At 35.2% G+C, this 24,598-nt stretch overlaps 1 protein-coding gene and 1 long non-coding RNA gene across 11 annotated transcripts; both read left to right on the forward strand.

Annotated features, from left to right (window-relative positions):
• Positions 1-10,728: 10,728 nt before the first annotated feature.
• On the forward strand, positions 10,729-14,063 carry LOC103930226 (thioredoxin H9-like). Of its 2 annotated transcripts, XM_018643254.2 has the most exons (6): positions 10,729-11,037; positions 11,373-11,481; positions 11,604-11,669; positions 12,091-12,213; positions 13,369-13,491; positions 13,715-14,063. In XM_018643254.2, exons 3-6 carry the CDS (start codon positions 11,649-11,651, stop codon positions 13,865-13,867), a joined length of 420 nt encoding a protein of 139 aa, XP_018498770.1. In that variant the 5' UTR covers positions 10,729-11,037; positions 11,373-11,481; positions 11,604-11,648; the 3' UTR covers positions 13,868-14,063. The 2 variants fall into 2 exon arrangements, with proteins under 2 accessions (XP_018498770.1, XP_009337790.2); XM_009339515.3 differs by lacking the exon at positions 11,373-11,481.
• A 1,217-nt stretch (positions 14,064-15,280) lies between these two features.
• Positions 15,281-24,495, forward strand: LOC103944641. Of its 9 annotated transcripts, none has more exons than XR_007258109.1 (10): positions 15,283-15,744; positions 15,940-15,956; positions 16,042-16,155; positions 16,242-16,392; positions 16,647-16,874; positions 16,954-17,067; positions 17,187-17,408; positions 18,666-18,718; positions 21,912-21,970; positions 23,862-24,495. It is a non-coding gene; the product is annotated as an uncharacterized LOC103944641 (long non-coding RNA). The 9 variants fall into 9 exon arrangements; XR_007258111.1 differs by having other exon boundaries at positions 15,284-15,744; positions 16,294-16,392; XR_007258108.1 differs by having other exon boundaries at positions 15,282-15,744; positions 16,042-16,392.
• Positions 24,496-24,598: the final 103 nt, after the last annotated feature.

Here is a 24,598-nt window from a genome sequence, read left to right on the forward strand (position 1 = left end):
CTTTATGTAGCTCCACCCCTCTCTCTTTTATTAAAAGGTAAATTTAGGTCACAACGCATTGTTAAACACGTTCCTGACACTGAGCTAAGGAACTGAATGCTTGTTTACTACAAAGTCGTTCACAATATTCATCAAGCAATCCAAGTAATCTATAAAACATGGTTTCAATTTCGATATTTTTTCATCAATGATTGCATGAAACATTCACCATGAAGCATGAACTCTAATTTTACGTTTTTTTTTTCTTCAAATTATAGATTCAGCTTAAATCTATTGTTCTTATAATTGTGGTGAATTGAATATGTGTGAATAAGAGAAGAAAAAAATGGGATTTTTCAAACCCTACACGCATGGGAGCTGCAGCCTGAAGTCGCGCTGCTTGAGCCACCAAGTCGTTCTTGCTTCAAAACTCTAAGGTCCAAAATAAAGCCGTTTTGCATCACCTTTCTTACGGACCTGGGCTGCCTGCAGTCGACCTGCAACCCAATTAAGGCATATGCATCAAACCGTCCCACTTGTTTTTTTTTTCTTTTTCTTTTGGGCTTTATTTTATTTTTGGCTCGCATGAAATTACAAGCCTATGGGTTAGGCCTTGTTTTTCAATTTTCCTTCTTAGCCCAATAATTGGGTATATAATTTGTTAACCCATTTACTTCTCCTTTGTTACCCAGCAACCCAACAACCACTCTTTTGGGCTTACAAGCCACGACAGCCCTATATTTTGGGTTGTCACTCATTCTTTCACACATAGGTCCCGAAGCTGTTCCCGTTCACTACATACGTATATTGTGTTTGTTTGCAGGTATCATAAACCTAGAGTTCGTACTTAAACTCGAACTTGAAGTTTTGAAAATAAGTGCCATAGAAATTCGAAGTTTCATAAAACAATACACCTATAAAAATCTAGGAGTTCTTGTAGGTGATTTGTTAGGATTACATGTAGATGATACTTTTAAAAACAACTGTAAAATTTAGTTTGTGCAAATTACTTTATTGTCCATAATTTTATTTTGTGATAGAAGACAAAAATGTTTTTTCACCCTCTTATAGTTGACAAAAAAGAGTTTCATTAATATGTGGTTTAAATTAACTTATTCCTTACAAATCCGTTATGTGTAAATAAACTAACTTGAAATAGGTCCAATTTATGGAAATAGATCCTCTTTGGATCCCTTCCACCAAATCCACCCAATCAATCAATCCAGGCCCTTTAAAAGGTATAACAACTTTAGCCGTTGGAATAAATTTCAAGGGTCCAAATTAAGTGATTGGATGGATTTTATGGAAGAGATCTGGAAATGATCAATTTCCCAATTTTATGGCCTAACAATTAGATTAGTCCAATTTTTAGTTATTTTTTATTTAGGTCCATGGATAGGACTCCATGTGTCAACACTTTTTGTTGTTAGGTTGATACTTTGCATTGTGATTACTATTTTACTCTACTATAGCTATTCAATGGAAAAAGAAAAAAAAGAAAAAAAAAATGATACGATCGGTACGTTGCTGGCTATTCTTATTAAAGATAATCGCTGAAAAGATAGCGACTAATACCAAAAAAGTCGCTATCTTCATACCGATCCCTCCCTTTTCAATTTTTTTTTTCAGTTTTTTTTTATTTGTTATTTTGTTAATGTTTCTTTTATTTCTCTTACAATAATAACAAACTATCATATTCGTGTTTTTCAAAATATATTTTTTCTGTGCAAAATATATTATAATTCATTTTTAAACACTTGTAATCAATGATTTAAAACCTAAATTTAAAGATATTTTTCTATTTTCTCACTTTAAAAATCAATAAAAAATAGTTTCAGGACCTAATAATCGGTAGGATTACATCCAAAGGTTTTGCAATATTTTCCTTATCTCCAGCGCAAAATATTTCTTAAAGCTAAAAATTTCAAATTTTTTTTTTTCACAAAAAACTGTGTGCTATAAGCTAAAGTTAGAGCCATTCTATTCACACCTCATATTTCCTAAAATTAATTTAGGACATTTCCAAAATTTTGGACACCTATAAATCTCTTGGGGGGCCTCACTATTAGTTATATTTTTTTTCTATTTTTTTTTTTCAACTTAGGTACCTTATTAGTCGGCATAAACTCAGATTTCAGCTAATCTTTTATAATCTAAACTACCTATCATATAAGTACTTTTACAGTCTAAACTACATGTCATATAAGTACTTGTATAAGCTAAACTACCTATCATATTATAATATTAGCCGGCATAAACTTAGATTTCAACTGATCTTTTATAATCTAAACTACCTATTATATAAGTACTTTTACAGTCTAAACTATCTGCCATATAAGTACTTGTACAAGCTAAACTACCTATCGTATTGTAACTATCTATCATGGTGGAATAAGTAATTTTACATGATTCTAATAGTAAGATGTAGTCCTCCATCTTGGTAATGTTAAAAGCCCTCGAAGCTAACACAATCAATGTCAAAAGCCTCTTAAGCAATTACTTACGTAAGACAATCAATGTATAATGCTCGTGAATCATGTAGACTAGAATCATGTAACAAATACCAGCAAAAATGAAGCTTATTGTTGTAAACGACTCAACGAAAACGTGTAAAATTACTTGGAGTTCTCATAGCTTCATACGAATTCAAATTCAAATTTCGATACTAATCTGCAGGAATCGCGAGGAAAATTCAAAACAGGAGTCGGATAGAGTTTTTTATGAAACGACGAGATTTGTTGAGTAACTTTATTTTTTTTTAATACAACGATATATTTTACACTAAAAAGGATGAGAGTTTTTTATGAAATGATGAGATTTGATGTGTAACTTAAAGTTCCGTGTTAATTCTGGAAGAGTCATGATAAAACATTCAATGACAGTTGGTGCAATTTTGTTTTCAAATTATGGACACTTTAATTGCTCTACTTATTAGACCCTACCTATGATTGTGCAATACATTAGACTCATATCAAAATATACGGATCAGGATCCTCTCTTGAGCAAAGGGTGAAGATCCTCCTGACCAAGCTTATCGGGCCGTTGAAATTTTATCCAACGGCTACAAACAGGGGGCCCCTCTAAAAGTTATAATAATTGTAGTCATTGGATAAAATTTCAATGGTCCGATGGGCTTGGTCAGGAGGATCCTCATTAGGGATGGGCAAATACCCATTGGTTATGGGTAACCGCGGTTATCCGTCCATTTAAATTTGACAGTTACGGTTATGGTTAACCGTTTAGATAAATAAATGGTTATGGGTATAACCGTTTACCCGTGAAATTTAAATGGACGGTTATGGGTATTACCCGCGGTTATAAATGGGTACCCATTTAACCGTTTATTTTAATATATGTAAAACTAAAAAAAAAAAAAATAGTTTCTAACTAGGTTTAGTAGACCTGTAAATGGGTCAGGTTCAACCCGACCCGTCAATTTAACAGGTCACCCCGAATCCAACCCATTAAGCAAACGGGCCATCCGAACCCAACCCGTTAAGCTAACGGGTCATCCGTTCAAAGCAAAACAAGTAGAAAACCAAGGATTGAGGAATGCGATCAATGAGCTTGTGGAGATGGTGCACAACGACATGGCAGGGTTGAGGATGATAAGGGAGGTGGAAATTGAAGGCTTGTTCAATGCACAGGCGGTGCTGCGGCAGTGATCCAAGTAGCTCAACAAAGGATTGAAAGAGATGGTGGATGAGAATGAGGGTTTGGAGCAGCAGTTGCAGATGGTGCTTATTGAGGGGAAGGTTGGATGGTGATGTGGATGATGTTTCAAATGCATTGACCCGCTTTTGAAGCAAATGTTGGATTGTATAGCCTTTGATTTGGCGATTGCAGAAGATGAGGGGGCGGAGTAAAGACTAAAGAGGCTTAGGAAGTCAGTGCATAACAAGAAGAGTGGTAGGATTATTGAAATTACACAAAAATCCTCAATAGTGGGTGTTAATGGGTGGTTAATGGGTTTCGCGGGTTCACCCAAAATGACCCGTTATTTAACGGGTGATTAACGAGTTGACCTATTAACCACCCAACCCGATTATCACTTACCTGAATACTAATTTTAACGGGTCGGGTTGAAAATGACAGGTCTAAGGTTTAGTATCCCAAGCTATATTTGGTTATAAAGGGCCATATAATATAATATAATATATATATATATATATATGCCTCACTTGAGAGAAAAATATAGTTGATAGAACGGGCTAATGTTTAATATATGTGATTGAATGTGCTAAAACATTAGTGTTCGACAGTTTTGTTTTGGAGTCTTTTGGAGCTTTGACCAATTCAAGATAATGATTACCTTGAGTATTCAGAAACATGTTATTATTAGATGATGCATACCTATATATATATATATATATATATAATTGGCCTCGAGTTTTCAATAAATATTTGACCCCAAAATTAGAAATCGATTAAATGGCTTGGATTGATGAACATATGTTTCTAAATAAAAATCCAAATATTTATCAAATTAGCCTATTAGCAAACTGATGCGTACTTACATGTATCTATATATATACACACACAAGAATATTAATTAACCTACAACCATGCATGATTCTTGTAATAGATTGACCGTCAAATAATTGGGAGACATCGCATATATTCATAAATAATATTACCGTTAATATAAAAATACATGTTAAATGTACTTATAACGGTATTTAATAGTTAGAAAAAGGAAAATTATGACAAATTTCTTTTTAATTTTCAAGTTGTTAAAAAAAAAGGTAGACGGGTAAAAAAACAAAAGAAGTAAACGGGTACACGGTTATGGGTAAATGGGTATGGTTAACCGTTTATAAATGGTTATGGGTATGGGTATACCCGTTTATGTAAATACTCAACAGGTAAACGGTTATGTGGGTAAAAGTTTAAACGGTTATGGGTAAATAACAACGGTTACCCGCCCGCCATAACCGTTGCCCATCCCTAAGACCAACTGTGATCAATTGCTCGTTAATTAATCTATTATTTATGTTTACTTACGTTCGTTAATTAATCTATTATTTATGTTTACTTACATGAAAGGAGTATTGAAATTAATCAAAATAAATTTACTTTTTGCATATTTATTCAAAACAAATAAACATGCCATAAATAAACTATGTTGAACATGCACTTGGCTTTCCCATTTAAAACATGTCATAAAAAATAGGGAAATACCCAAAAATGGGACAATTTCTTAACGGGATAGAAATATGACATTTTGAATACACACATGGCATGCATGCACACACACCATGCACAACAATTGGACAGAAATATGATTTTTCTACACCTTGAAATGACCAAATTGTCCTCCCATATAAATGGGTTATCCAGAAATTTCAGCCTTCATTTCTCATTTTGTAGAGAAAGAAACAAAGAGGAGAGAGAGAAAATCGATCTCGCCCAATTCCAATTCAAAGAACCCTAACCCACCCATCTTTTTCATCCTAGCTCTCTCTCTAACCCACCCATCATCTTCATCCAAGCTCTCTCTCTTTCTTTCTCTTTCTCTCCTCTCTTTCTACATTTTGAATATGCACAAGAGCTCTCTCTAACCCACCCATCTTCTTCAATTTTTACCTTTGGGGTGTGATATATACACACCCCTTTTTACTTCTCACACACCCCTTGTTAATTTATGTCCTTTGATTTTCTTTAATTCATCCGACCCGACAGCTGAAAATTAGAAGGGTGTGTGAGAAGTAATAATGGGTATGTGGATATCACACCACTTTACCTTTTCATTTCTAGGTTTTGTGAACTGGGTTTGCTTAATTTTTCTTTTTGATTGATGGATTTTTAGAGTTGAAGTGATTGGTTTGGTGTTTCTTGGAGGAGACCCAAATCCTTCAATTTTTTTTTTTTTTTTTTTATCATTTCTCTGATTTAAATGTGGGCTTTCATTTCTTATGTCTTCTCCTTCCCTCTGCTCCCTCTCTCGATCCACATTTACAAGCACTAAAATAGGGTTTGGCTTTTGCAGTAATTAAATAAAAAGCATATTAAAGGTCAGTTGCCTTTTGGAGAAGAGATAAATTAGAGAGAAAAGAGAGAAATCAAAGTGGAAAGAAGGAAAAGAGAAGGATATGGACGAAATTGTTTCGTGTACTCATTCGCTCTCTTCGTATTAAGTTCGCTTATACACTGTATGTACACGACATGCACATGTTATGCTCATAGATCTGAGCTCAACTCAAAAATTTGTGAAATTGCATAAATTTGTGAATTTTTTTCCGTAATGTGCATATGGTGTGCATGGCTACATCTTAATATGAGAAGCCAGAATATTCACTAGTTATGATACACGTATGTTGTGCCCCGAAAATCAGCGAGTATGACCACAACCTAGTTAGCCTTGACAAAAAAAAAAAAAAGTAATAAGAAAAAGCTTAGAGAACGTTAAGAATCATGTGTGTCCATGAAATAACAACGAGTATCATGTTTTACATGTGCACGTTTAATCGGTGATTGATGTACGTAATAAGACTTTTCAAAATGCCACTATAACCTTATTACGTAACAATTATGTTTTAATTGTATCTACTAAACCAATAGGTTGCCATTAAAGTTTCTTATTAATGCGAAAAGTAGCTCATTGCTCGATCTCCAGTTCTGTGCATATCATGTGCATGTATTCTACATATACTGTGCATATAGTTATGTGGTGGTGACATCACATGTGATTACGTCATTTTTCTGATTTCGAAAAGAGAGATGTGAGCTTTGAATTTTTAGGTTGGCTCGGATCTATGAGCAGATCATGTGCATGTCGTATACATACAGTGAGCAAATCCTGAAAAATTCATCCAACAAAACACCAGCATTTAATGACTGGACTTTGTTCCCACCCTCGATGCGAGTCCAACGGTGGTGGTCTCTAGCATTGGTTGTTTGCAATGTTGCCGAAAAATGGTCGGAAAACTCACGGCCTGCTTGAGTTTCGATCCCTACAATTGGGGATGAGATTCGTGACAAGGCTAGGAATTTTGGATTCATGAGGACAAAATGAAATTGGTGGCGGCTTCGATTTGGACGGTGTTGGTTGGGATGACAGTGCACCATGTGTGCATAATGAGAAGGAGAGAGAGTGCGTGAGGGAGAAAGTGAGAGGGGAGAGAGTGAGAGAAATATGAAAATTGAAGGAAATAACTTATTTATATGTAGGTAATTTAGTAATTTCAGTTTGTGTATGGTGTGTGCAGCTGGTTTGTCCTATTTTTGTCCCTATATTAAGAAATTGTCTTATTTTGAGGTATTTCTCTAAAAAATACACTAAAAGTGGTTAGCATATGATCAACCTGCAGATGGAGGTTTGATGAAGTTGACCTACAAAATTTAACTTTTTTTTTTATTAATTTGGGAATTAACCATGTTTTTTTATATGAAAAATAAATTAATGGAATTAATCAAGTTGATGGAGGGAATTGAGGGTAATTAAGAGAACGAATTATGCAACTAATGAAGGCATAATAATAATAATAATAAAAGATGTCATAAGGTTAGGTTTGTATCAAATTTTTTATAATAATTTTATCATTCTTACAAATTACAAGCGCTCAAGATAAAAATAAAATGCGAGTTGAATCATACAAATAAATAGGACAAATAGTAGCAAAATATAATAAAAATTACATTTTTATATCACACACACTAGTGTGACAACCCGTCCCGAAATATTTGTATCGATGGTGTGGAATGACGATTTTGCCTTTGGACTTTAATTAGTGTCATGGGTGATTTTTTTTTGGTTGGTGGCTACCATCTAGACACACACACACACACACACACACACACCCAAACAACCCCATTAACCCTTAAATCTCTCATTCCTCTCGGATTTTTCTGCATTTCCGTACAAGTCGTATAGACATCACCCAAAATCAACCATTTCAGGCATGGATCGAGATCATTGTTGGTGTTTTTGAGTTCCTTGCAAGCTTAGGAACCCATTGATACCTTTGGTTGGACGTGAGACCTTCGTTTTCCCGAGAAACCAAGAATCTCGAATTGGTGCACTGTTCATGCAATCGTGATTGCAAAGTTTTAAGCTTCTAGAGAGCTTTAGAATGTCTTCACGAAGCTCGGAGAAGAAAAACGAAGTGTTTTGGACGTTGGGAAGTTGAGTTTGGTGAGTTTCAAGTTTGGCCGGATTATCGTGGGTTTTTCCGGTGAGATTCCGTTGGATTTAAGTTTCAAAAGGTAAGGTTTTGTTCTACTTGTTGTAAGCTTCATTTTGGTACAAATTTCATGGAATTTGGTTAAGAATTGAAGAAGATATGAAGTTTTTCCAGAAATCGGCGAAAATTCAAGTTGCAAACGGCGATGCGGACGGCAGCGACCGGCGAGACTCACCGGAGAAGATGAAGAATATTCCGTCAACTTTGACGGAATATACTAACGGCGTCAGGTATATATAACGGTATATTCAATTTTTGGACAGAATATTCCCTAACGCCGTTAGGGTTTCCGTACGTGTGCCGGGCACGTGCCTTCGCGTGGACGGTGCGTGGCGGCACGTGGGTGGTCGGAAATTTTTAAAAAAATATGGGGATGTTCATGGTGTTGAGTAGTTCATGTTGGTATATTCAAACACCCCATTTGAGCAATGTATGAGAAGTTATTAGCTAGTTTTGTTTATGTGCTTTAAATTAACGTTTATATAGTTGTTTCGCATATAGGTAAGACCCATCCTGAGGACGAGCGCAATCACTCGAGGCTCAGGGGCTACGACCCTTCCACATATTAGTGAGTGGGCTTTTAGTTTTCAGTATATATCTATATACTTGATTTTTTTCCCAGAAATTCATTTTAAATGAAAGTATGTTTTGAAGTACCATGCTAAGTATTCATATGTTTTATACATGCATTAATAGTTGCATATATTTATGGTTGACGCTGTGGACGCTCAAATAAGTATTAGGTGAGTTATCGAATGTTTATGTAAATTGAGGATTATGTGAGATGTTTAGAGAGCTCATTAACCTGCATCCCGGTGTTAGTGCTCCGCCAGAGTTGATCGTTCACCTCTCGCACCACACACGCTCAACTTGGATCCAAGGCAGGTGCTAGCCTGTCGTACAGACCACTTTAGGTGGTTCCGACTTGTAGGTGACTTGCGATACTTCGCACAGCCTTCACGTGATTGTAGCACTAGAGCGTATTTATTTACACCTAGCTTGTCATACAGACCACTTTAGGTGGTTCCGACTAGTGTGCATGCATATTGTTGATGAGATATATATATATATATATATATAAATATATGTATCGTTGCTGAGATGTGGATTTGAGCGCTAAATTTAGCCGTACAAGTCACGGTAGGTGACTCCGGCTGATATATCATTTGCATTGATTTATATCACCTGGATTACATATTTCATATTGAGATATTTGGCATGGCATATTCATGATTAAAGCTTGTTGGGCATGGTTTTGAGATACAAATATATTCTATTTTCTGGGAAATTATACATGTTTTATAGTGAGGGGTTACTAGCTTTGATAATTGAAATGGTTTTGAAAAGCTTTGTTTTTGCCCACTCACACTTTCTGTTTTGCGCCCCTCCAGGTTTAAGGTAGAAGTGTTTTGGTGGCTCACGAGGATCTTGACGGTGGTTCTGACAGAACAACACAAATGTAGGATTACCTTTGGGTGTTGTTTAATTAGTACTTGTCTAGTCGGACTGTACTTAGGCTATTTATGCTCCGATCGTGTATTTCACACTTAATCTCGCATTAGCATGTTATCCTAGCTAGTACTGCTAGTAGTTTGGTTTTTATTCACTCGTATTTCTTATATCTTTATCGTTTCCGCACTGTGCATATGGTTACGTCACCCTCACATGACGGCCAACATGCCCTGATTTCGGTCACCTATATGTAGTCCTAATATATCTCTAATTAAAAAAATTAAAATTAAAAAAAAAAAAAAAAAAAAAAAAAAAAACCTTCCCACTCCCACGTTCAAATCACTCTCTTCTTCTCTCCTTCTATTTCAAAAACAAAAATAAAAAATTTTCTCACACACTTTGTGTATGTCCATATGCTAGTGTTAATTAATAAATTCGTTTCATCAAACATAGATTATTATAAAAAATGAAATAATAAAAGATGTCATAAAGTTGGGGTTGTATCAAATTTTTTATAATAATTTTATCATTCTTACAAATTACAAGCACTTAAATATAAAAAAGTGACGAATTGAATCAATACGGATAAATAGGACAAAAAGTTGCAAAATATAATAAAAATTATATTTTTATATCACACTAGTGTATCAATTAATATGATAAATAATATATATATATATCCTGTTAATTAATAAATTTATTTTATCAAACATAGATTATATTTATTACACGCCCTTTACCTAAACACCTCATCGAATTTTAACGACGCGAACTGTCTATTTTTCAAATCACACTTTATAGACCGTCCTTGTAAAATATCAGCCGAATTGAAAATGTTTGAGACGTCTAATTAAGTTCAAAGAAACTGACGAACACTATATTTAAAAAAATTGTAAAATTTTCATCACGACAATCAAACTAGTAAATGGTTTTCGATTTCTTGCAAAAATTATCTATGAATAAAGACTTAAAAAATAGATGATCGGAATCATTGAACTCGAAGTGTGAAGGCCATCCAAATCTCATCCGTATTTTTATCAAAAAATAGAGATCCCAAAAATGATGAGAACGGAATTAAATAATTTAAAAACAAATAAATAATTCAAACGAGTAAATGGTTTTCGATTTCTGGAAAAACGGAATTAACAAATTAACTTACCAAGTTAACGACGACGGAAAAGTTGAAAAACACGACGCCCCTCTGTTTACTGTTACCCTCTTCTTCTTCTTCTTCTTCTTCTTTTTCTTCTTCTCCTTCTCCTTCTAGGATAATTCGTACCATATTTCTCCCTGCAACAACGACGCGGGTTTTGGTTTTTCCCCAACCGGAAAACGCAGACGTTTTGCTCTCTCCCTCTCTCTCTCAAATTACATGCGACTCGGTTCGTATCACAATTTTCAGCAATTCGATCATATTCTGAAGGTAATTTCTGAGCATATTGTCATATTCATATACATGTATGTGTGTGTATATATAAATATCAAATTATTATTCGCATTTCTCAATTTAGAAAGGTATTAATTCTTGCAAGCCAATGCATAATAAGATGTTTATTAGCGGTGAAATTGATTATTTTTTCTTTTATATGTTGCAAGTTTTGTTTTTAATTTGTGTTTTCCCTTTGAATTTCAGAATATTGGATTCTGGGTATGAATTTATATTGATAAATGTTCCGATTTTGGTTTTTTTAATTTTCTTTTTTAGGTATTTAAATTTTGATACTTGCTCTAGCTATTGATATTTCAACTGTGATTCAGTGCGGTGGAGTTGTTTACCTGAGCCTAATGACTTGGATAATGCTTGTCAAAAATGTTTTTGTCGATGCTCTTGGGCTAATTGAATTAATGGAAAACTACACCCTTTGTGGTAATGAAATTGATTATTTACAACAATTTATCTGTCATATGTTATCTTTCGACGTTCTTCTTTGCCACCGAAGATTGTGGCATTCATTTTGCACTGGTCCTAATTAAATTGGTGGTGTTTAGGCTTTTCAGGTGTGCTCTGTAACTAGTTTGGTGTTGGACATCAAGATGGGATCTTGCGCAAGCAAGGTTAGTTTTTCTTTCTATCTTTTGTCTTTTTATTTATCTTTTTTCTTAAGAATGTCTTGAGATTTGGCCTGTCTGTAGTATTGAATGCAGTAATAGAATATCTTCCTAGCCAGATTAGGACAAGTCCATATCGCCCGTTCAATCTTATTTAGTTGATTGATAAGCAGTGTGCAATAGCTCAATTTCTATGTCTGTGATACATGCGGTAGAAGTCTATATTCTTCCCTCTACGTTTAGCGTATAATATTTAATGTCCGCAGCCTGCCAAGAAGAAATTTATCACTGCATGATTGATCTTCTCAATAGTTGAGTGTTTTGTTGATAACATTCAAATTTCTTGTAGTCCACTTGCATGTATTTGGCTTGCTTTTTTTTTCTTTTCTTGTAATCTGCCAAGTTATAACTTTCATGACACTTGTAGGGTAAAACTGAAGAAGACGATTATGAAGATAAAATTGAGTTTACTGGTGCGAATGTGCACCTCATCACCACTACCGAAGCTTGGGATCAAAAGATGGAAGAAGCAAAAAAGGATGGCAAAGTTGTATGTTTAAACACTCTTTTTCTTCTCATTTGTGTTGAATAGATATTACTAAGTTGTCAAATTTTTGATGTATTTCGGCTGAACCTAATTCAGTATGTTGCTATTGGTAACAAGTAACATTTAAAATCTGGTAATCGTTAAGACTTTTGGGCTTAGTGACGAAACAAGATACAAATCCCATGATCTTGGGTGGGATCCTACACAAAGTTGCACGTGTCAAAGAAATAAAATAGGGAAGAACAGTATTCTTATAAAATCTCTATAGATTCTTTAATCTACTGTCAAATTTTGTCGACCAAGAAAAGATAGCAAAGAATTTAAATGACACCACGAGCGAAATAGCAAAAGACTAGTTCCAGCCTTCCAATTTATAATAAGAGACCATTTGCTTTAAAGTTTTATTTAGAAAACCATCTCAACTATTGGCGTCATTCTCTGATGAAAAGATGCCAGTATACAGGAACTTGTTTCATCTTAATTTGACCGGGGGAGTACAATCGGGGGTGCTGGAATCCCGGTTCCTCTATAGCAGCCTCTAAAAAACTTTAGAAAATTGCTTTGTGTATGAGACTATGTACTCCTAGTTTGTGAGGTATCTGATTCCATTTAACATTGTATTTAAAAAATTTGGCTGATTTACTTCTAAAATAGTGCTGTAGTCTTGTCTCTAGTAGTAGTTGATCTTGTCTCTAGTAGTAGTTGATCATTTATTAAGAGTGTCGATATAAATGCGTCAGTGGACAAGTTCTCTCCACAGCTTGTCTCCAAGTAGACATTCATCGTAGGTCAATGATATTGAGCTCATTTGGATGTGCTTTTAAAGCACTTTTGTTGAAAATGTTTTTGGGACCAATCCTTAGTGAAAATCCAAGTGAATCCTGGAAAACGGCAAGTGCTTTTCGAACCCAAAAACATTTTCCCCAAAAGCGCTTTTAGTCATTAAAAAGGCATTTCCAAACGAGCCCATTGTTATGCATTATATGGTTACATATTGCTCGGAATTCAGGTTACGTTGGATGTTGTCTTCACGTTCATCGTCTTTTGAATCTGGTTTGCATCCATATTAGTTTATATGCAGTAGGCAAGTTTAGTTTCAATGATTTTTTTAGCTTTCTTTCTAGCTCTTTATCTAATTGAAATTGTTATGTCCAACAGGTGATTGCAAACTTCAGTGCAACATGGTGCGGCCCTTGCAAAATAATTGCACCACTATACCGCGAGTTATCTGAGCAATACACTTCTCTAATGTTCCTTGTGGTCGATGTTGATGAATTGACTGTAAGTCGTAATGGGCAATGTGTAATGGTTAATGTAATCAGTAATTGTATTAGTGCTATTGCATGCAAGTTAGAGGACAGGAACTTTTACCTTGCTTCTGCAACTCTGGCCTGGTAATCAAATTACTCATGAATGTACCCGGGATTCCGCCATAAAATTATAATCACGCGAAACAATTTGTGAGGTTTCCAGTCGATTGATGCTTTGGTTTTGTATGGTGCAGGACTTCAGCACTTCATGGGACATCAAAGCCACTCCTACTTTCTTCTTCCTTCGGGATGGGCAGCAAATCGACAAGCTGGTGGGTGCCAACAAGCCAGAGTTGCAGAAGAAGATAGTTTCCGTTGTAGAGTCGATTGAAACGTGTGAAAAATAGTGGTTTCTATGTATTTTGCAAGATTGTTCACTACCTCCCTTTACATGTCGTGGGTTGCCGGATACGCTTGGCGTGATTTTTTTTTTTTTTTTTTTTTAATGTAATTTTTTTTGGGATTGTAAATACGACCAATCGTCTGAACATCTTTCGAGATTGAAAATCTAAGATCCTTTTTACATCAGAAAGCAATTTCAAACTTCCTATGTTTCATTTTTTTCAGCCAAATTTTCATGTTTCTGCTATGCAACACCAATGAAGCTGCAAAGCAGTTGGAAACCATGTTATCCTTTCTGTCTTAAATCGTCTTTTTCCTCAAAGTAGGTCCAGGTTGTATAACCTCCTCTCACAAACTCGTGCGGACCCTCCTTACACCGTTCCCGACAACTCGTCAAGGTTAAAAACTTAAAATGAAATTATAGTCACATGTTACTGATTTATGTGTTATAATATAGTTAGAGGCGAAGTTAGTAATAATGAATGAAACACATATCTTACAATCACATCGAATAACTTCTCGATGCAGAACATCAAACACTAGCATATACCGTCAACCAATTCGTTTACCTACACCTTACATTCTCTCACAAATTCTTTAGTACCTCAAACAGTTTCTCTTAATATACTGATAAAAACTTGGACTTAGATGAAAACTTGATTCATGTGCTATAAAATAAGACAAAATTAATTTTACGGTATAACCACGTGACAGTGCCAAGATCACACCAAAAAATTTCTTTAGATGTAAAGATCAAACAATCGTAACATTAAATTAAGTTAAGATAAACAAGGAATTTTAATTTCTCTTGATGTTTTTCTGTCACAGGGGTCAACATTTCACAAACCAAAAGGGACGTGTGACAAAAAAGTCACAATCCCACTAAGACAGGCAGGCACGTTGCCTGCTCAGCTTTGCTGTGAGGCGGTCACAGCCAAAATATTCTTCTGCTGTGGTTCTGTCCTTTTCATTAACTTAAATGGACAAGGATCATAAACAAAATTAAATGTCGTCTGTCTTGCATTACTGACATTAATACGCGGCATCTAAACATGGTCCCAACTCACATGTTATGTTTCCAACAACAAAAGATTTCTTAATGTGTCAGAAATACATTAAGTTTTGTAACAGAAGTAATTTGATACTTGAAAAAAAAATTCAATCACTTGTATTATGACATTTGATGTAACAAACCAGTTTACTAGTACACCGAAAAAAATTTCCCTCAATAACGGCAACACACATACATGACTTGGTCTCAATTACTTTAGTCTAAAGAAGCTGGCAAAATTGCACTGTAGAAATGAACAGTGTTTTGGACCACATTTCAGTTTATTTACAGGATTGCCACTCATATGCGTTAACCAGCTTCTCTTAATTTACAAAATTGCAACTCAGGCTTAAGGACCAATTTTCAGCCGTTCGCTGCACTTCAGCTTTTGACTCGGCGAGAGATAGGAGGGGGACATCACGGCTGACAAATTGGAGAGAGACGATCGCTCCCATTTTTTACCCAGAGACAGCTGGGTGTGCCTGTGGCGAGCGGAGAGAGGGGGACAGAGCAACTACAGAGGAGGGAGACACAGGGCCTGACAGATTGGAGAGAGATGGGAGCTAAGGGTTTGGACTGAGTGAGAGAGATATTTAGGTAGTTGCTCTGACAGGATCTATGGGATTTTCTCCCATTTTAGAGAGAGATGGACAGCGAGAGAGATACAGAGCAGAAAACATAGGTGTGTGTATTCTTGGTCTTCCGAAAACGCTAGAAACCTAAAACATTCTCAGCTGCTCTGCAACGGGTTGGCGACTTCGATCATACGTCCTACAGTCCGCATCGATCTCTTCCATGTCTGCTTCGTGATCCCTTCGATCCCTTCAAGAGGTAATTAAATCCCACTTCTTTCTCTGATTCGTGCCTTATTCTTACTGTTTTTCTTGATTTATTTGTTTTTCTTCGATATTGTTGTGTTTCGCTCCCAAAAGTCTTCGTATTTTAAGGGATCTGATTTCTGGTATCTGATTTGTGGAGGGTTTTTTTTTTTCCTTTTTAACGTGGGGTTGTGGGTGTTTTGTCCAGGGAGCAAAACTTATCTGGTTAGGCTTTTTCCCTTTGAAAATTAATAGATGTTCAAATTCGGAATCGTGAATTATTAATTTATTTGTTGTTTCGGTAATTTAGGCACTTGAAAGCGAGGCAATCATGGTTAGATTTCATGTGGTTCATGATAGACTCGGTCAGGCTTTTGAAGGTTTGGCTGATGAACTTTGCCTATCAGATGAAGTTAAGGAACAGGTATATACATATTACATATATGTCCCTTTTGTCCGTTTTCAAGCTAATGCTTCCCATGTGTTATTTCATTTTTTTCACACGGACAGATCTTTTATCAATTCAAACTATTTTCGCTTTGCTGCACATGATTGATATAAGTCCGTCTAAGTTTGACGAGATTCAGAGTACTTCTTATGAAATTGGTCACACGGACCACTACGGGGAAGACATCCTCCAAACCCTCTACATAGCATTGAGGTAAATCCCACTTCTGCTCTGCTTCACAAATTATTTGTTATTTTCCGTAATATATTTTGATTTCTAGAACTGTAATTTCCGATTATTGCCCCTTCGACTCCTCTCCCACTGCCTCAAGCCAAAACCAAACCTAGCTCCAGTCCTCTACAAATCAAACCTCACAAAGTAAAGCACTCTGGTTTCATTTTTTATTTCACCTTAGGTAGAGCGAAGAACTGTATAAATCCTCATGCATGTGGTTTGTTCTTTTGCAGAATCTGAGATTGGAGGTGATAAGTAGCTGGTTTTAGCTTCTGACGCAGGCACTTGAAGAAGGAGCAAAGATGAATGCATTAGTGGCGACGAACAGAAACTTTAAGTTTGCTGCTTGGCTTTTGGGATTGGACTCCAAGCTTGAGAAAAGTTTACTTACACCATTTAGGGAAATCAAGATAATTTTGAAAATAGTCTCCTTTATGTATATCCCTTACTCTTAATTATAGGTAGCTTTTAGACCCTAAAACTAATGTGGTTATTGAGTTTTCTCCTTTCGTTGCTTTTGAACTATATACTTTGGTGCAGGTTGAGTGTACTATACCAAAAGACGATGGCAGTTTGGCTTCATTTGTTGGCTTCAGGGTTCAACATGACAATGCTAGAGGCCCCATGAAGGGAGGAATCAGATATCACCCAGAGGTATATGCATACTTTGTTAAGTTCCACTTTGACGACCAATGTGAATGGTTGTCATATATCAAGAGTCGCTGCCATGAAATTGTCTTTAATTGTTATGGATCCTTTTATGGAAAATGTAGGTTGATCCAGATGAGGTGAATGCTTTGGCACAGCTGATGACATGGAAGACGGAGGTAGCCAACAACCCATATGGGGGTGCCAAAGGGGGTATAGGATGTAATCCAGGGGAGTTGAGTCTTTCCAAACTAGAGCAACTCACCAGAGTTTTCACACAAAAGATACACTATCTTATCGGAATACACACCGATGTTCCAGCACCAGATATGGGGATAGGTCCACAGGTTGAGCAATATTTCTTTGTCGAGTAATATAGTTGCCCGTTTCTCTGTTTCGATTATTTTATCTGATAAGAACTCATATGTTTAAGGCTACTTCATTTGATTGGTGTTCACTTTTTGCACCAGTGCGTACCTAAAGTACCTTAAAGATTAAAATTTAAATATCTTAACCAAAGACATCGAAGGTATGATGGGTGCATAACTCAAGATTGAAAATCATAAATAAGGGAGAGTGGGGAAAGGAGAGGGTGTATATCAAGTTGAAAAGGGTTAACAAAATAGAATGCAGTAGTTACCAGGGTTGTGACACGAGTAAACTTAATGCCAAATTTATTATGATAGAAGTTTAGTAAATAAACATGCTCATAAAAGGATCAGTCCATTACCAAATATATATCTTAAGCACCAAAATTTAGGAAGACTGATGCTTGCTTTTTAGCTCTTGAAGTATTGACTTAAGGTGGTTCCACCTTTAGGGCTTGGGTTAGCAATGAAATAGATGAATAATAGCTTGAGTAATTACAAGAGATAATGTTAGTGGTTAAGACGGGTTAACATGCAAAAACTTCCAGTCTTTACAAATGTGAGATTTTTCAGTAGGTGTGTTTTGTAAAACGGTTTTAATCTTTCTTAGAAATATAGCTTTCTCGATTATACAATACTTTGAATGGGTGAATTTTTATCTTTCCTGATTGCTGACTTGACTTGGGTTTTATTAAGAGTTTAATTTGGAGTTTAACTGAAGGTTTAATTCTGGTTTGTAGTTGGGGTTTAATTGAGGGTTATACTTTACTTAGCTTAAATTGCAGAATGTGGTTTTTGCATTGTTATATGGAATTTCCACCATGAACAAATAGCACTTAACACATTTAATCAACTGAATGCTTAAATTCTTCCTTAGGCACCAAATTGGATCAATGAACAGAATCTCATTTTGATGTTCTATTCACACAGTTCTTTATGCCAAGCTCAAACAAATTTAATTTGCCTTTATATCCGATTGTGTTGAAGACATTCCGAGTTGTATGCCATTACTGTTCAATTCTGCCCTTGGGCGAGGCCCCTTGCAGTTTACTCAACATTTCACACAGGCCTTAAGATTCCATATTCTTTGTTGAACCAAATTAGATTGTGCTGGATTCATCATATTTGTAAATTTTTTTTTTCGGTCTGTCTTTGGTCATTTAGCTAAAATTTCTTTAGATTTGCTCTTTAAATTTGAAAGTCTCTAAGTTGCTAACGGATCTACATTGTTTGCAGATTTTATAAATTTGGATCATTTGAGGAAGCAGTTGGTTCCATGCTGTTTTGAGGTATATAATTATACGCCATCATTTTTTGTTCAAAGCCTATTTAGGTATCTACCTTTTTTAATTTATTTTTGTGAAGCTTTGATGCTTAGATTTTAAATATATAATTCAATTTTTGTCATTTGAGCTTATATTGGAACTGAGTTTCTTTCTATTTAGTGTGCGTATCTGTATCTGTTCATTAATGTGAATGCTGAGATAACTAAGCATCCATTTGGTCATTTGAGCTTAGAATGGAACTAGCCTTCTTTCTATTTTGTGCACGTATCTGTATCTCTCTATTTATATAAACCTTGAGATAATAATGTATTTGTACCAAACCCTGTTCGAATTGAATTGTCGGTGTATTTGTTCCAAACGCCATTTGAATTATATGATTGGTTTATTTGTTCTAAACCCCATTAGAATTGTATTTGCTTGGATGGGCTGTTAGTATAGGGATAGTTAGATTAGGAACTTTGTTTTCGCATTTTGTGATTGGGATCTAATTATAGGTTTTGTGTTGCATGTCTCCATGTTTCAGTCTCTGTCTTCTCTGTGTAGTTAGTTTGGCCTGTTTTTAGATTCTTAAATAGTGCTGCTTAATATTGTTTGTAAGGTTATTTTTACGACTAGGGGAGTAGGGATACTGTAGCAAATGAACTTAAAGTTGTGAACAAAACTGAATTGAAAAGTAAGAAAAGTAGTGGGAGTACTTTCATGGGTAAGAATAAGATCGCCATTTTCCCATTTCTCGGTTGCTTCTGGTATGCTTTCTATTGGATTTTTATGTTTATATTCTGCTACTAAGAGGATTTTATAGTGTTCTAAATCTGTTTTGTAAATGTGCTTAAAGATTGGACATGTTCTTCAATATTAGGCATGTTGTTTGAATTGCATATGTGGTTGAAAATTAGGTTCAGCCACCCAACTTCTAGGGAAGCAGAAACTTTGAGAAGATTTGTAAGCCCAAGTAGGTCCAATGACCCTTCAGACCTTACCTATCCGTACTATGTTTCAAGTTTGTAACAGTCATGTTACAAGAAACTTTGGTTTATTTTATGTTATGTTATGACCCAAGTCAGATGAATTCTTACCCAAGTCACCCTTCAGTTTTGAAAAAATTAAAACCAGAAAGTCTTCATGGAACTACCAAGTAGAAATCTCACAAATTTGTAAAGCTAATCAAACGTAGATTAAAACAATATAATTTTGTTTGAAGCTCAGGTTTGAATCTGTGCTTAATGATTTGCATTGGTTGCTGTTTTTGCATAATGGTTTGAATCTGTCATGTTCTTTTCTGATGGTTTATAATTGTATATTTGCAAAGATGCATGGCTATTAGACTTTCAATTAGAGATCAGCATGATTGCATTGTGATAAGACCGAAGCTATACAATTACTATTTGCTAAGTATTACTTCTGTCATTTAATTGAGGTTCCTGTAGAAGAGGACTCAGGCATGTTGTTAGTATAGATTTACGTTTCTTATTACTTTCGTGCAATATTTGATTACAAGTCATGAACAAGCCAATGTTTTTCAGACTTTACAGATGCCTATGTTCACATATGAATAATTTGGCTTATGGATATTAATGTTGTGAGCACATATGGTAATTGTTCTATGTATGGAATATCTATTTAAGGTCTCATTGGTTTAACATTATCAAAACTTTTGCATATGTCTGAAGTTTAACGAATGCTTATATATACAGATAAGATCTAAAAGGGATGGAATTGTTTTCTTATTTAGTAACCGCCATATATATATATATATATGTATATTCCAATAAACTTGATTATATCTTTGGAAATATGTATGTACCGACCGTCAAAGCATGTATATACCAGTATCCAAGTTGAGCACAACAATGACACCCCATTCTATTCAATCTCACTTATTGATACAGTGTTTGATGATCTAATTCACCTATTTTCTCTATTGCGATTTTGTCTCTGTGAGCCTTGCACTCACATGCACTTGCACACAGTTTGCAGGTCATGTCTCAACCTTAGTTTCTCTTGCCTTAATAGCTTAGTTTGAATTAAGGCAATATCAGTGAAGTCATTACCTGTGGCTCGCTGATGCTCTAATAGGGTCACCGTCAGCAATGGCAAGAACAAGGTTAGCATAACCAAGTCTCAACTCATCCGGTAGATCTGTCACTTGGCCATAATCCAGCAAGGCAACCTAACTTGGAAGAAAGGGAACGCATAAGGGAGGTATGAGTATGGTTTTTTAGGGCCGGTTTCTAGGGATGTGGTCTGGTGTCGATCCCTTCACAGGGTGTGCGATTCCAGAACACATTTTAACAGCTTTATCCGAATGGTCATTGAGAACATCAAATATAAATGATTGTTCGTCAACTGCCAGTGAAACCCCATCACTGTAACTAGATAGAATAATTTAAAAACCATAGTGGTTAGGGTTAGATGGGTATTTGTTAACCCAGAGTGCTCAACCACATAAGTTAGACCTTTTAGTTGCTTTCTTTTGATCTAATCCTGTCAATTTTTTTGCTGACGTGTTCACTTAATTAATGGTTTATATTTCCCACTAGGAAGTATCTGGGAAAAGAAAACGGGAAAGAAACAAGAGCCAAAGTCAAGGCTGTTTTCTTTTCTTTTAAATTGTTTAACGTTTACGCTTTTTATTTGTCGAGTTCGTAATTTAGTTCATTTATACCGTGCTTTTGGCATGGTTAATTCTTTTAAGTGCAGGTTACCCTATAGACGTTACAATTTAGGTCCTTAGTTGTTTGATAAAAAATTGCTTTGATTCATTGTTTTTGTCGGATAGTTTGATCACTACGCTCTTATTTCAGATCGTAACTCATTTTGGTTGCGAGTTTGTTCTGTAATTTTTTTTTTTCCTCTGCTATTAATAGCTTACCACATGTGGTAGCAGAGCGATTGCGTTGGTAGCTTATGTATACAAGTGAATTCAGATGACACAATGAGTTTGACATTCAAAAAAATGTCTGTTGGTTCAGTTTTTGAATCTTTAAAACCTGTCGAATCAATTTGAATATGTAATTTCATGTTTATTGTTAGGTAAATTACTGTTTTTTTCCGCTGATAAAAAGTATAGAGTTTGGTTGTGTAAATTTGTATAGTTTTATACATTTCGCTCGGTTGACAATTTGATAATGGCTGAAGTGCTTTCTTTAATCAAATGTGTTTTCTTTCCTCAACATGTCTGTTTGGTATTTTGCAGATCGAAACAAAGTGAAAGCTTTTGATTGTGAATTTTGCAACCGCTACCTTGCTGCTTTGGTAAAGTCTGAACTTCTTGATAATATCAATTAATTTTGGCTGTAATTTTAGGGTATTGAGTTGAATGCATATGCTACATGGCATAGGTTTAACATGATTAGAACTTTAATATCATGATTTGTGATGCTAATTAAGCACAATATGAGTATCTGTAACAAGAAAGACATGAGCATCTAACGGATCTACTTTCTTTGCAATTTCAATTTGGGAATTGAATTTCTTAACAAAATTACGATCCTTTTTAAAATTTACAAAAGAGCATGTTAAAAGACCAATTTTCTTTACAAGAACTTGAATACAAAGTAGACCATCGGTGAAAATGAACCAACAACGATTATGGTAATTTAGTAATTTAAACATAAACCAGCTTTGAGAGTCATACTCACCCATTGTTGGTTTTCCTTGCGAGCATATTTCCTACCCAAAGTTTCCCAAACTGTGTTGTCAAACTGCTGCATCAGCATATCTTTCCAACTTCTAATAGTGTTTGGTCCCCATACTTTCCACATTTCGTTTTGGATCTTAATAATAGTTGTTATATTGCTTGGAATTGTCAATGATTTCAGTTTTTCGTTTTCTTTTCTTTTTGGAAAGCATGAGTATGAAGTTTGATCATTGAGTTTGTTGTTGTCATGCTGAGAAAAAAAATTATATTAATGGTTGTTCATTTACCTATGGAGTATCTCATACTTATTCTGAACTCCACTGGTTCTTTAAATGGTGTGGTTTTTCAATCAGTTAACAGTTTTTAAAAATTCAAACAACATTATAGTTCTAAGCGTAATCATTTAATTAGTCTGCCTTTTAGTATAATTCCTGGTGACCAAAGATCTAACCATGTACAAGGCCCAACTATATAGTTTATTTCTATTGCACCTGGTAGGCCTTCATTTCAGTAAAGCCTTTCATTTCATTTCAGATAGGTGAAACAGCACTCATTTGCTTTTATATATTAATTTTGCTATATTTTGAAAATTTGTTTTTGTTTTTTTTTTTTTGGGCTTTTTCCCCATCTCAGATGTGTGTCTCTATATACATGCACTAATGATTGCAACGTGTTACAACGGTGTATTAACTTTGGTGTATTCTTAACTGATGTGTCTAATTTTGTATTCACCAATTATTATAAACATTAGGGAAATTTAAAGCCAAATATCAAATTTTAAGAATTTTAACTTGCAGCCATTTTTGTTGGTTTCTGTAAAGATTCTAATGGTTTTCTGTTATAAATTTGTCTCTATTAGATTATTGTTTTTCAATTTAAATTTTACTCTTTTCCAACTTAGGGTGCTTCATTGAATAAATGATACAGATTTTTCTTGAAGTCATTTCGTTGTTTGTTTTCCTTTGGAGGATTGTTGTGCTTCGGTTGGTACCATTCAGGTCTGTCCATCTGTCAATCGGCATTGTTCATTTTTGTGAATATGTGGCAAGCCATTGGTGATGCAATCTGTCTAGGCAAAATAGCGATTGTCTTTTAAAGTTAAACATGGTCCACTTTCTGCAAAAAAAAATTTTGGCAAAATGGTTAACCATCTGTTCACAAAAACTAATTAGTGACATCTTGATCAACCTGCACAGATTGCTATCTGGCCACTAAGCATTATGTTCGGGGTATAGGGTGCATTTTCTATTGTATGGGGTGTCCGACAGAAATGGTTTCTGAATTAGGTCTGTTTGGATTTCAAGGATTACGTTTGGGATTTTGTTTGTAAGATTTGTAGAGAGATGGGGGTGTTTCAGTTTTTATGTTTAATGTTCTGAGACTTGTCCTTTATTTGGTGAACTTTCACAGATTGAGTCCGTTATACAATCACAATTTAAGTTACTTTTATTATAACTGTTTGTTTGCACTTCAAATTCTTAATCTCAGTCTCACTGCTTTTTGTAGTTTAGATCGCGCTCACATCATAGAATCATAATCTGCTCTTGCTGCTGCCTTTAATCAAGGGGTTCTGAGCCATTAGATTTCAATCAAGCCTTTGGTATGTCCTGAACTTCAATACATTGTTTCCCCATGCTTTCCATTTTGAGACAGTGCGATTTTATAATTTTTAACGTGACTGTTTGGTTATTTCGGCTTATATTATACGTTTGTTCTAAGCTTTGTTTCTCATTCTTCATTATCTTTGTAACCTCTAATTCTCCAGAGGTCAGGTAGTTCTTTCTTTCACGATCCTTTCGTAGTTGTGCCAGCTTTGAATAATTTGATCGGCGAGACAAAACATTTCCAGCTCTCTTTTGGAAATCAAAACACTGACTTCAGGAAGACTGACTTCATCGTTCATGGACTACTCCAAAACCAACCGCTCTCAAGACCATCAATTGCCATGGTCACACCACAAACACCTTCTATATATATTTTCCCACCTTGACTACAAGGGCAAGATTTGTGTTAACTACATGTTACTTCTGTTTATTAGGAAACCAAAACGTTATGTTTCATCCTGTTCATCATACAATGTCTTTCAAAACCAGCTCAATTGAATGTATATAAAAACAAAGCTACATATCTTACCAACCCATTTGCTCATCTATTCCTCCCTCACTTCATTCATGATTGTATTGAGTTATTTAGGTAAAATGTATCTTATTTATGGAGTTCAATGTGATGCATTCAAGTCCCGC

This window comes from the organism of the source record quoted next, unplaced genomic scaffold, assembly GCF_019419815.1.
Source record: "Pyrus x bretschneideri cultivar Hongxiangsu unplaced genomic scaffold, Pyrus_bretschneideri_v1 Contig2, whole genome shotgun sequence".
In the NCBI taxonomy this organism is placed as follows: domain Eukaryota; kingdom Viridiplantae; phylum Streptophyta; class Magnoliopsida; order Rosales; family Rosaceae; genus Pyrus; species Pyrus x bretschneideri.

Bases quoted from the DNA above. Each gene is read 5' to 3' on its own strand.
- LOC103930226 (XM_009339515.3), top strand. From the start codon at position 10,987: ATGCGACTCGGTTCGTATCACAATTTTCAGCAATTCGATCATATTCTG. The intron at 11,038-11,603 runs GTAATTTCTGAG...GGTGGTGTTTAG, and splicing joins AATTCGATCATATTCTGAAG to GCTTTTCAGGTGTGCTCTGT. The intron at 13,492-13,714 runs GTAAGTCGTAAT...TGTATGGTGCAG, and splicing joins TCGATGTTGATGAATTGACT to GACTTCAGCACTTCATGGGA.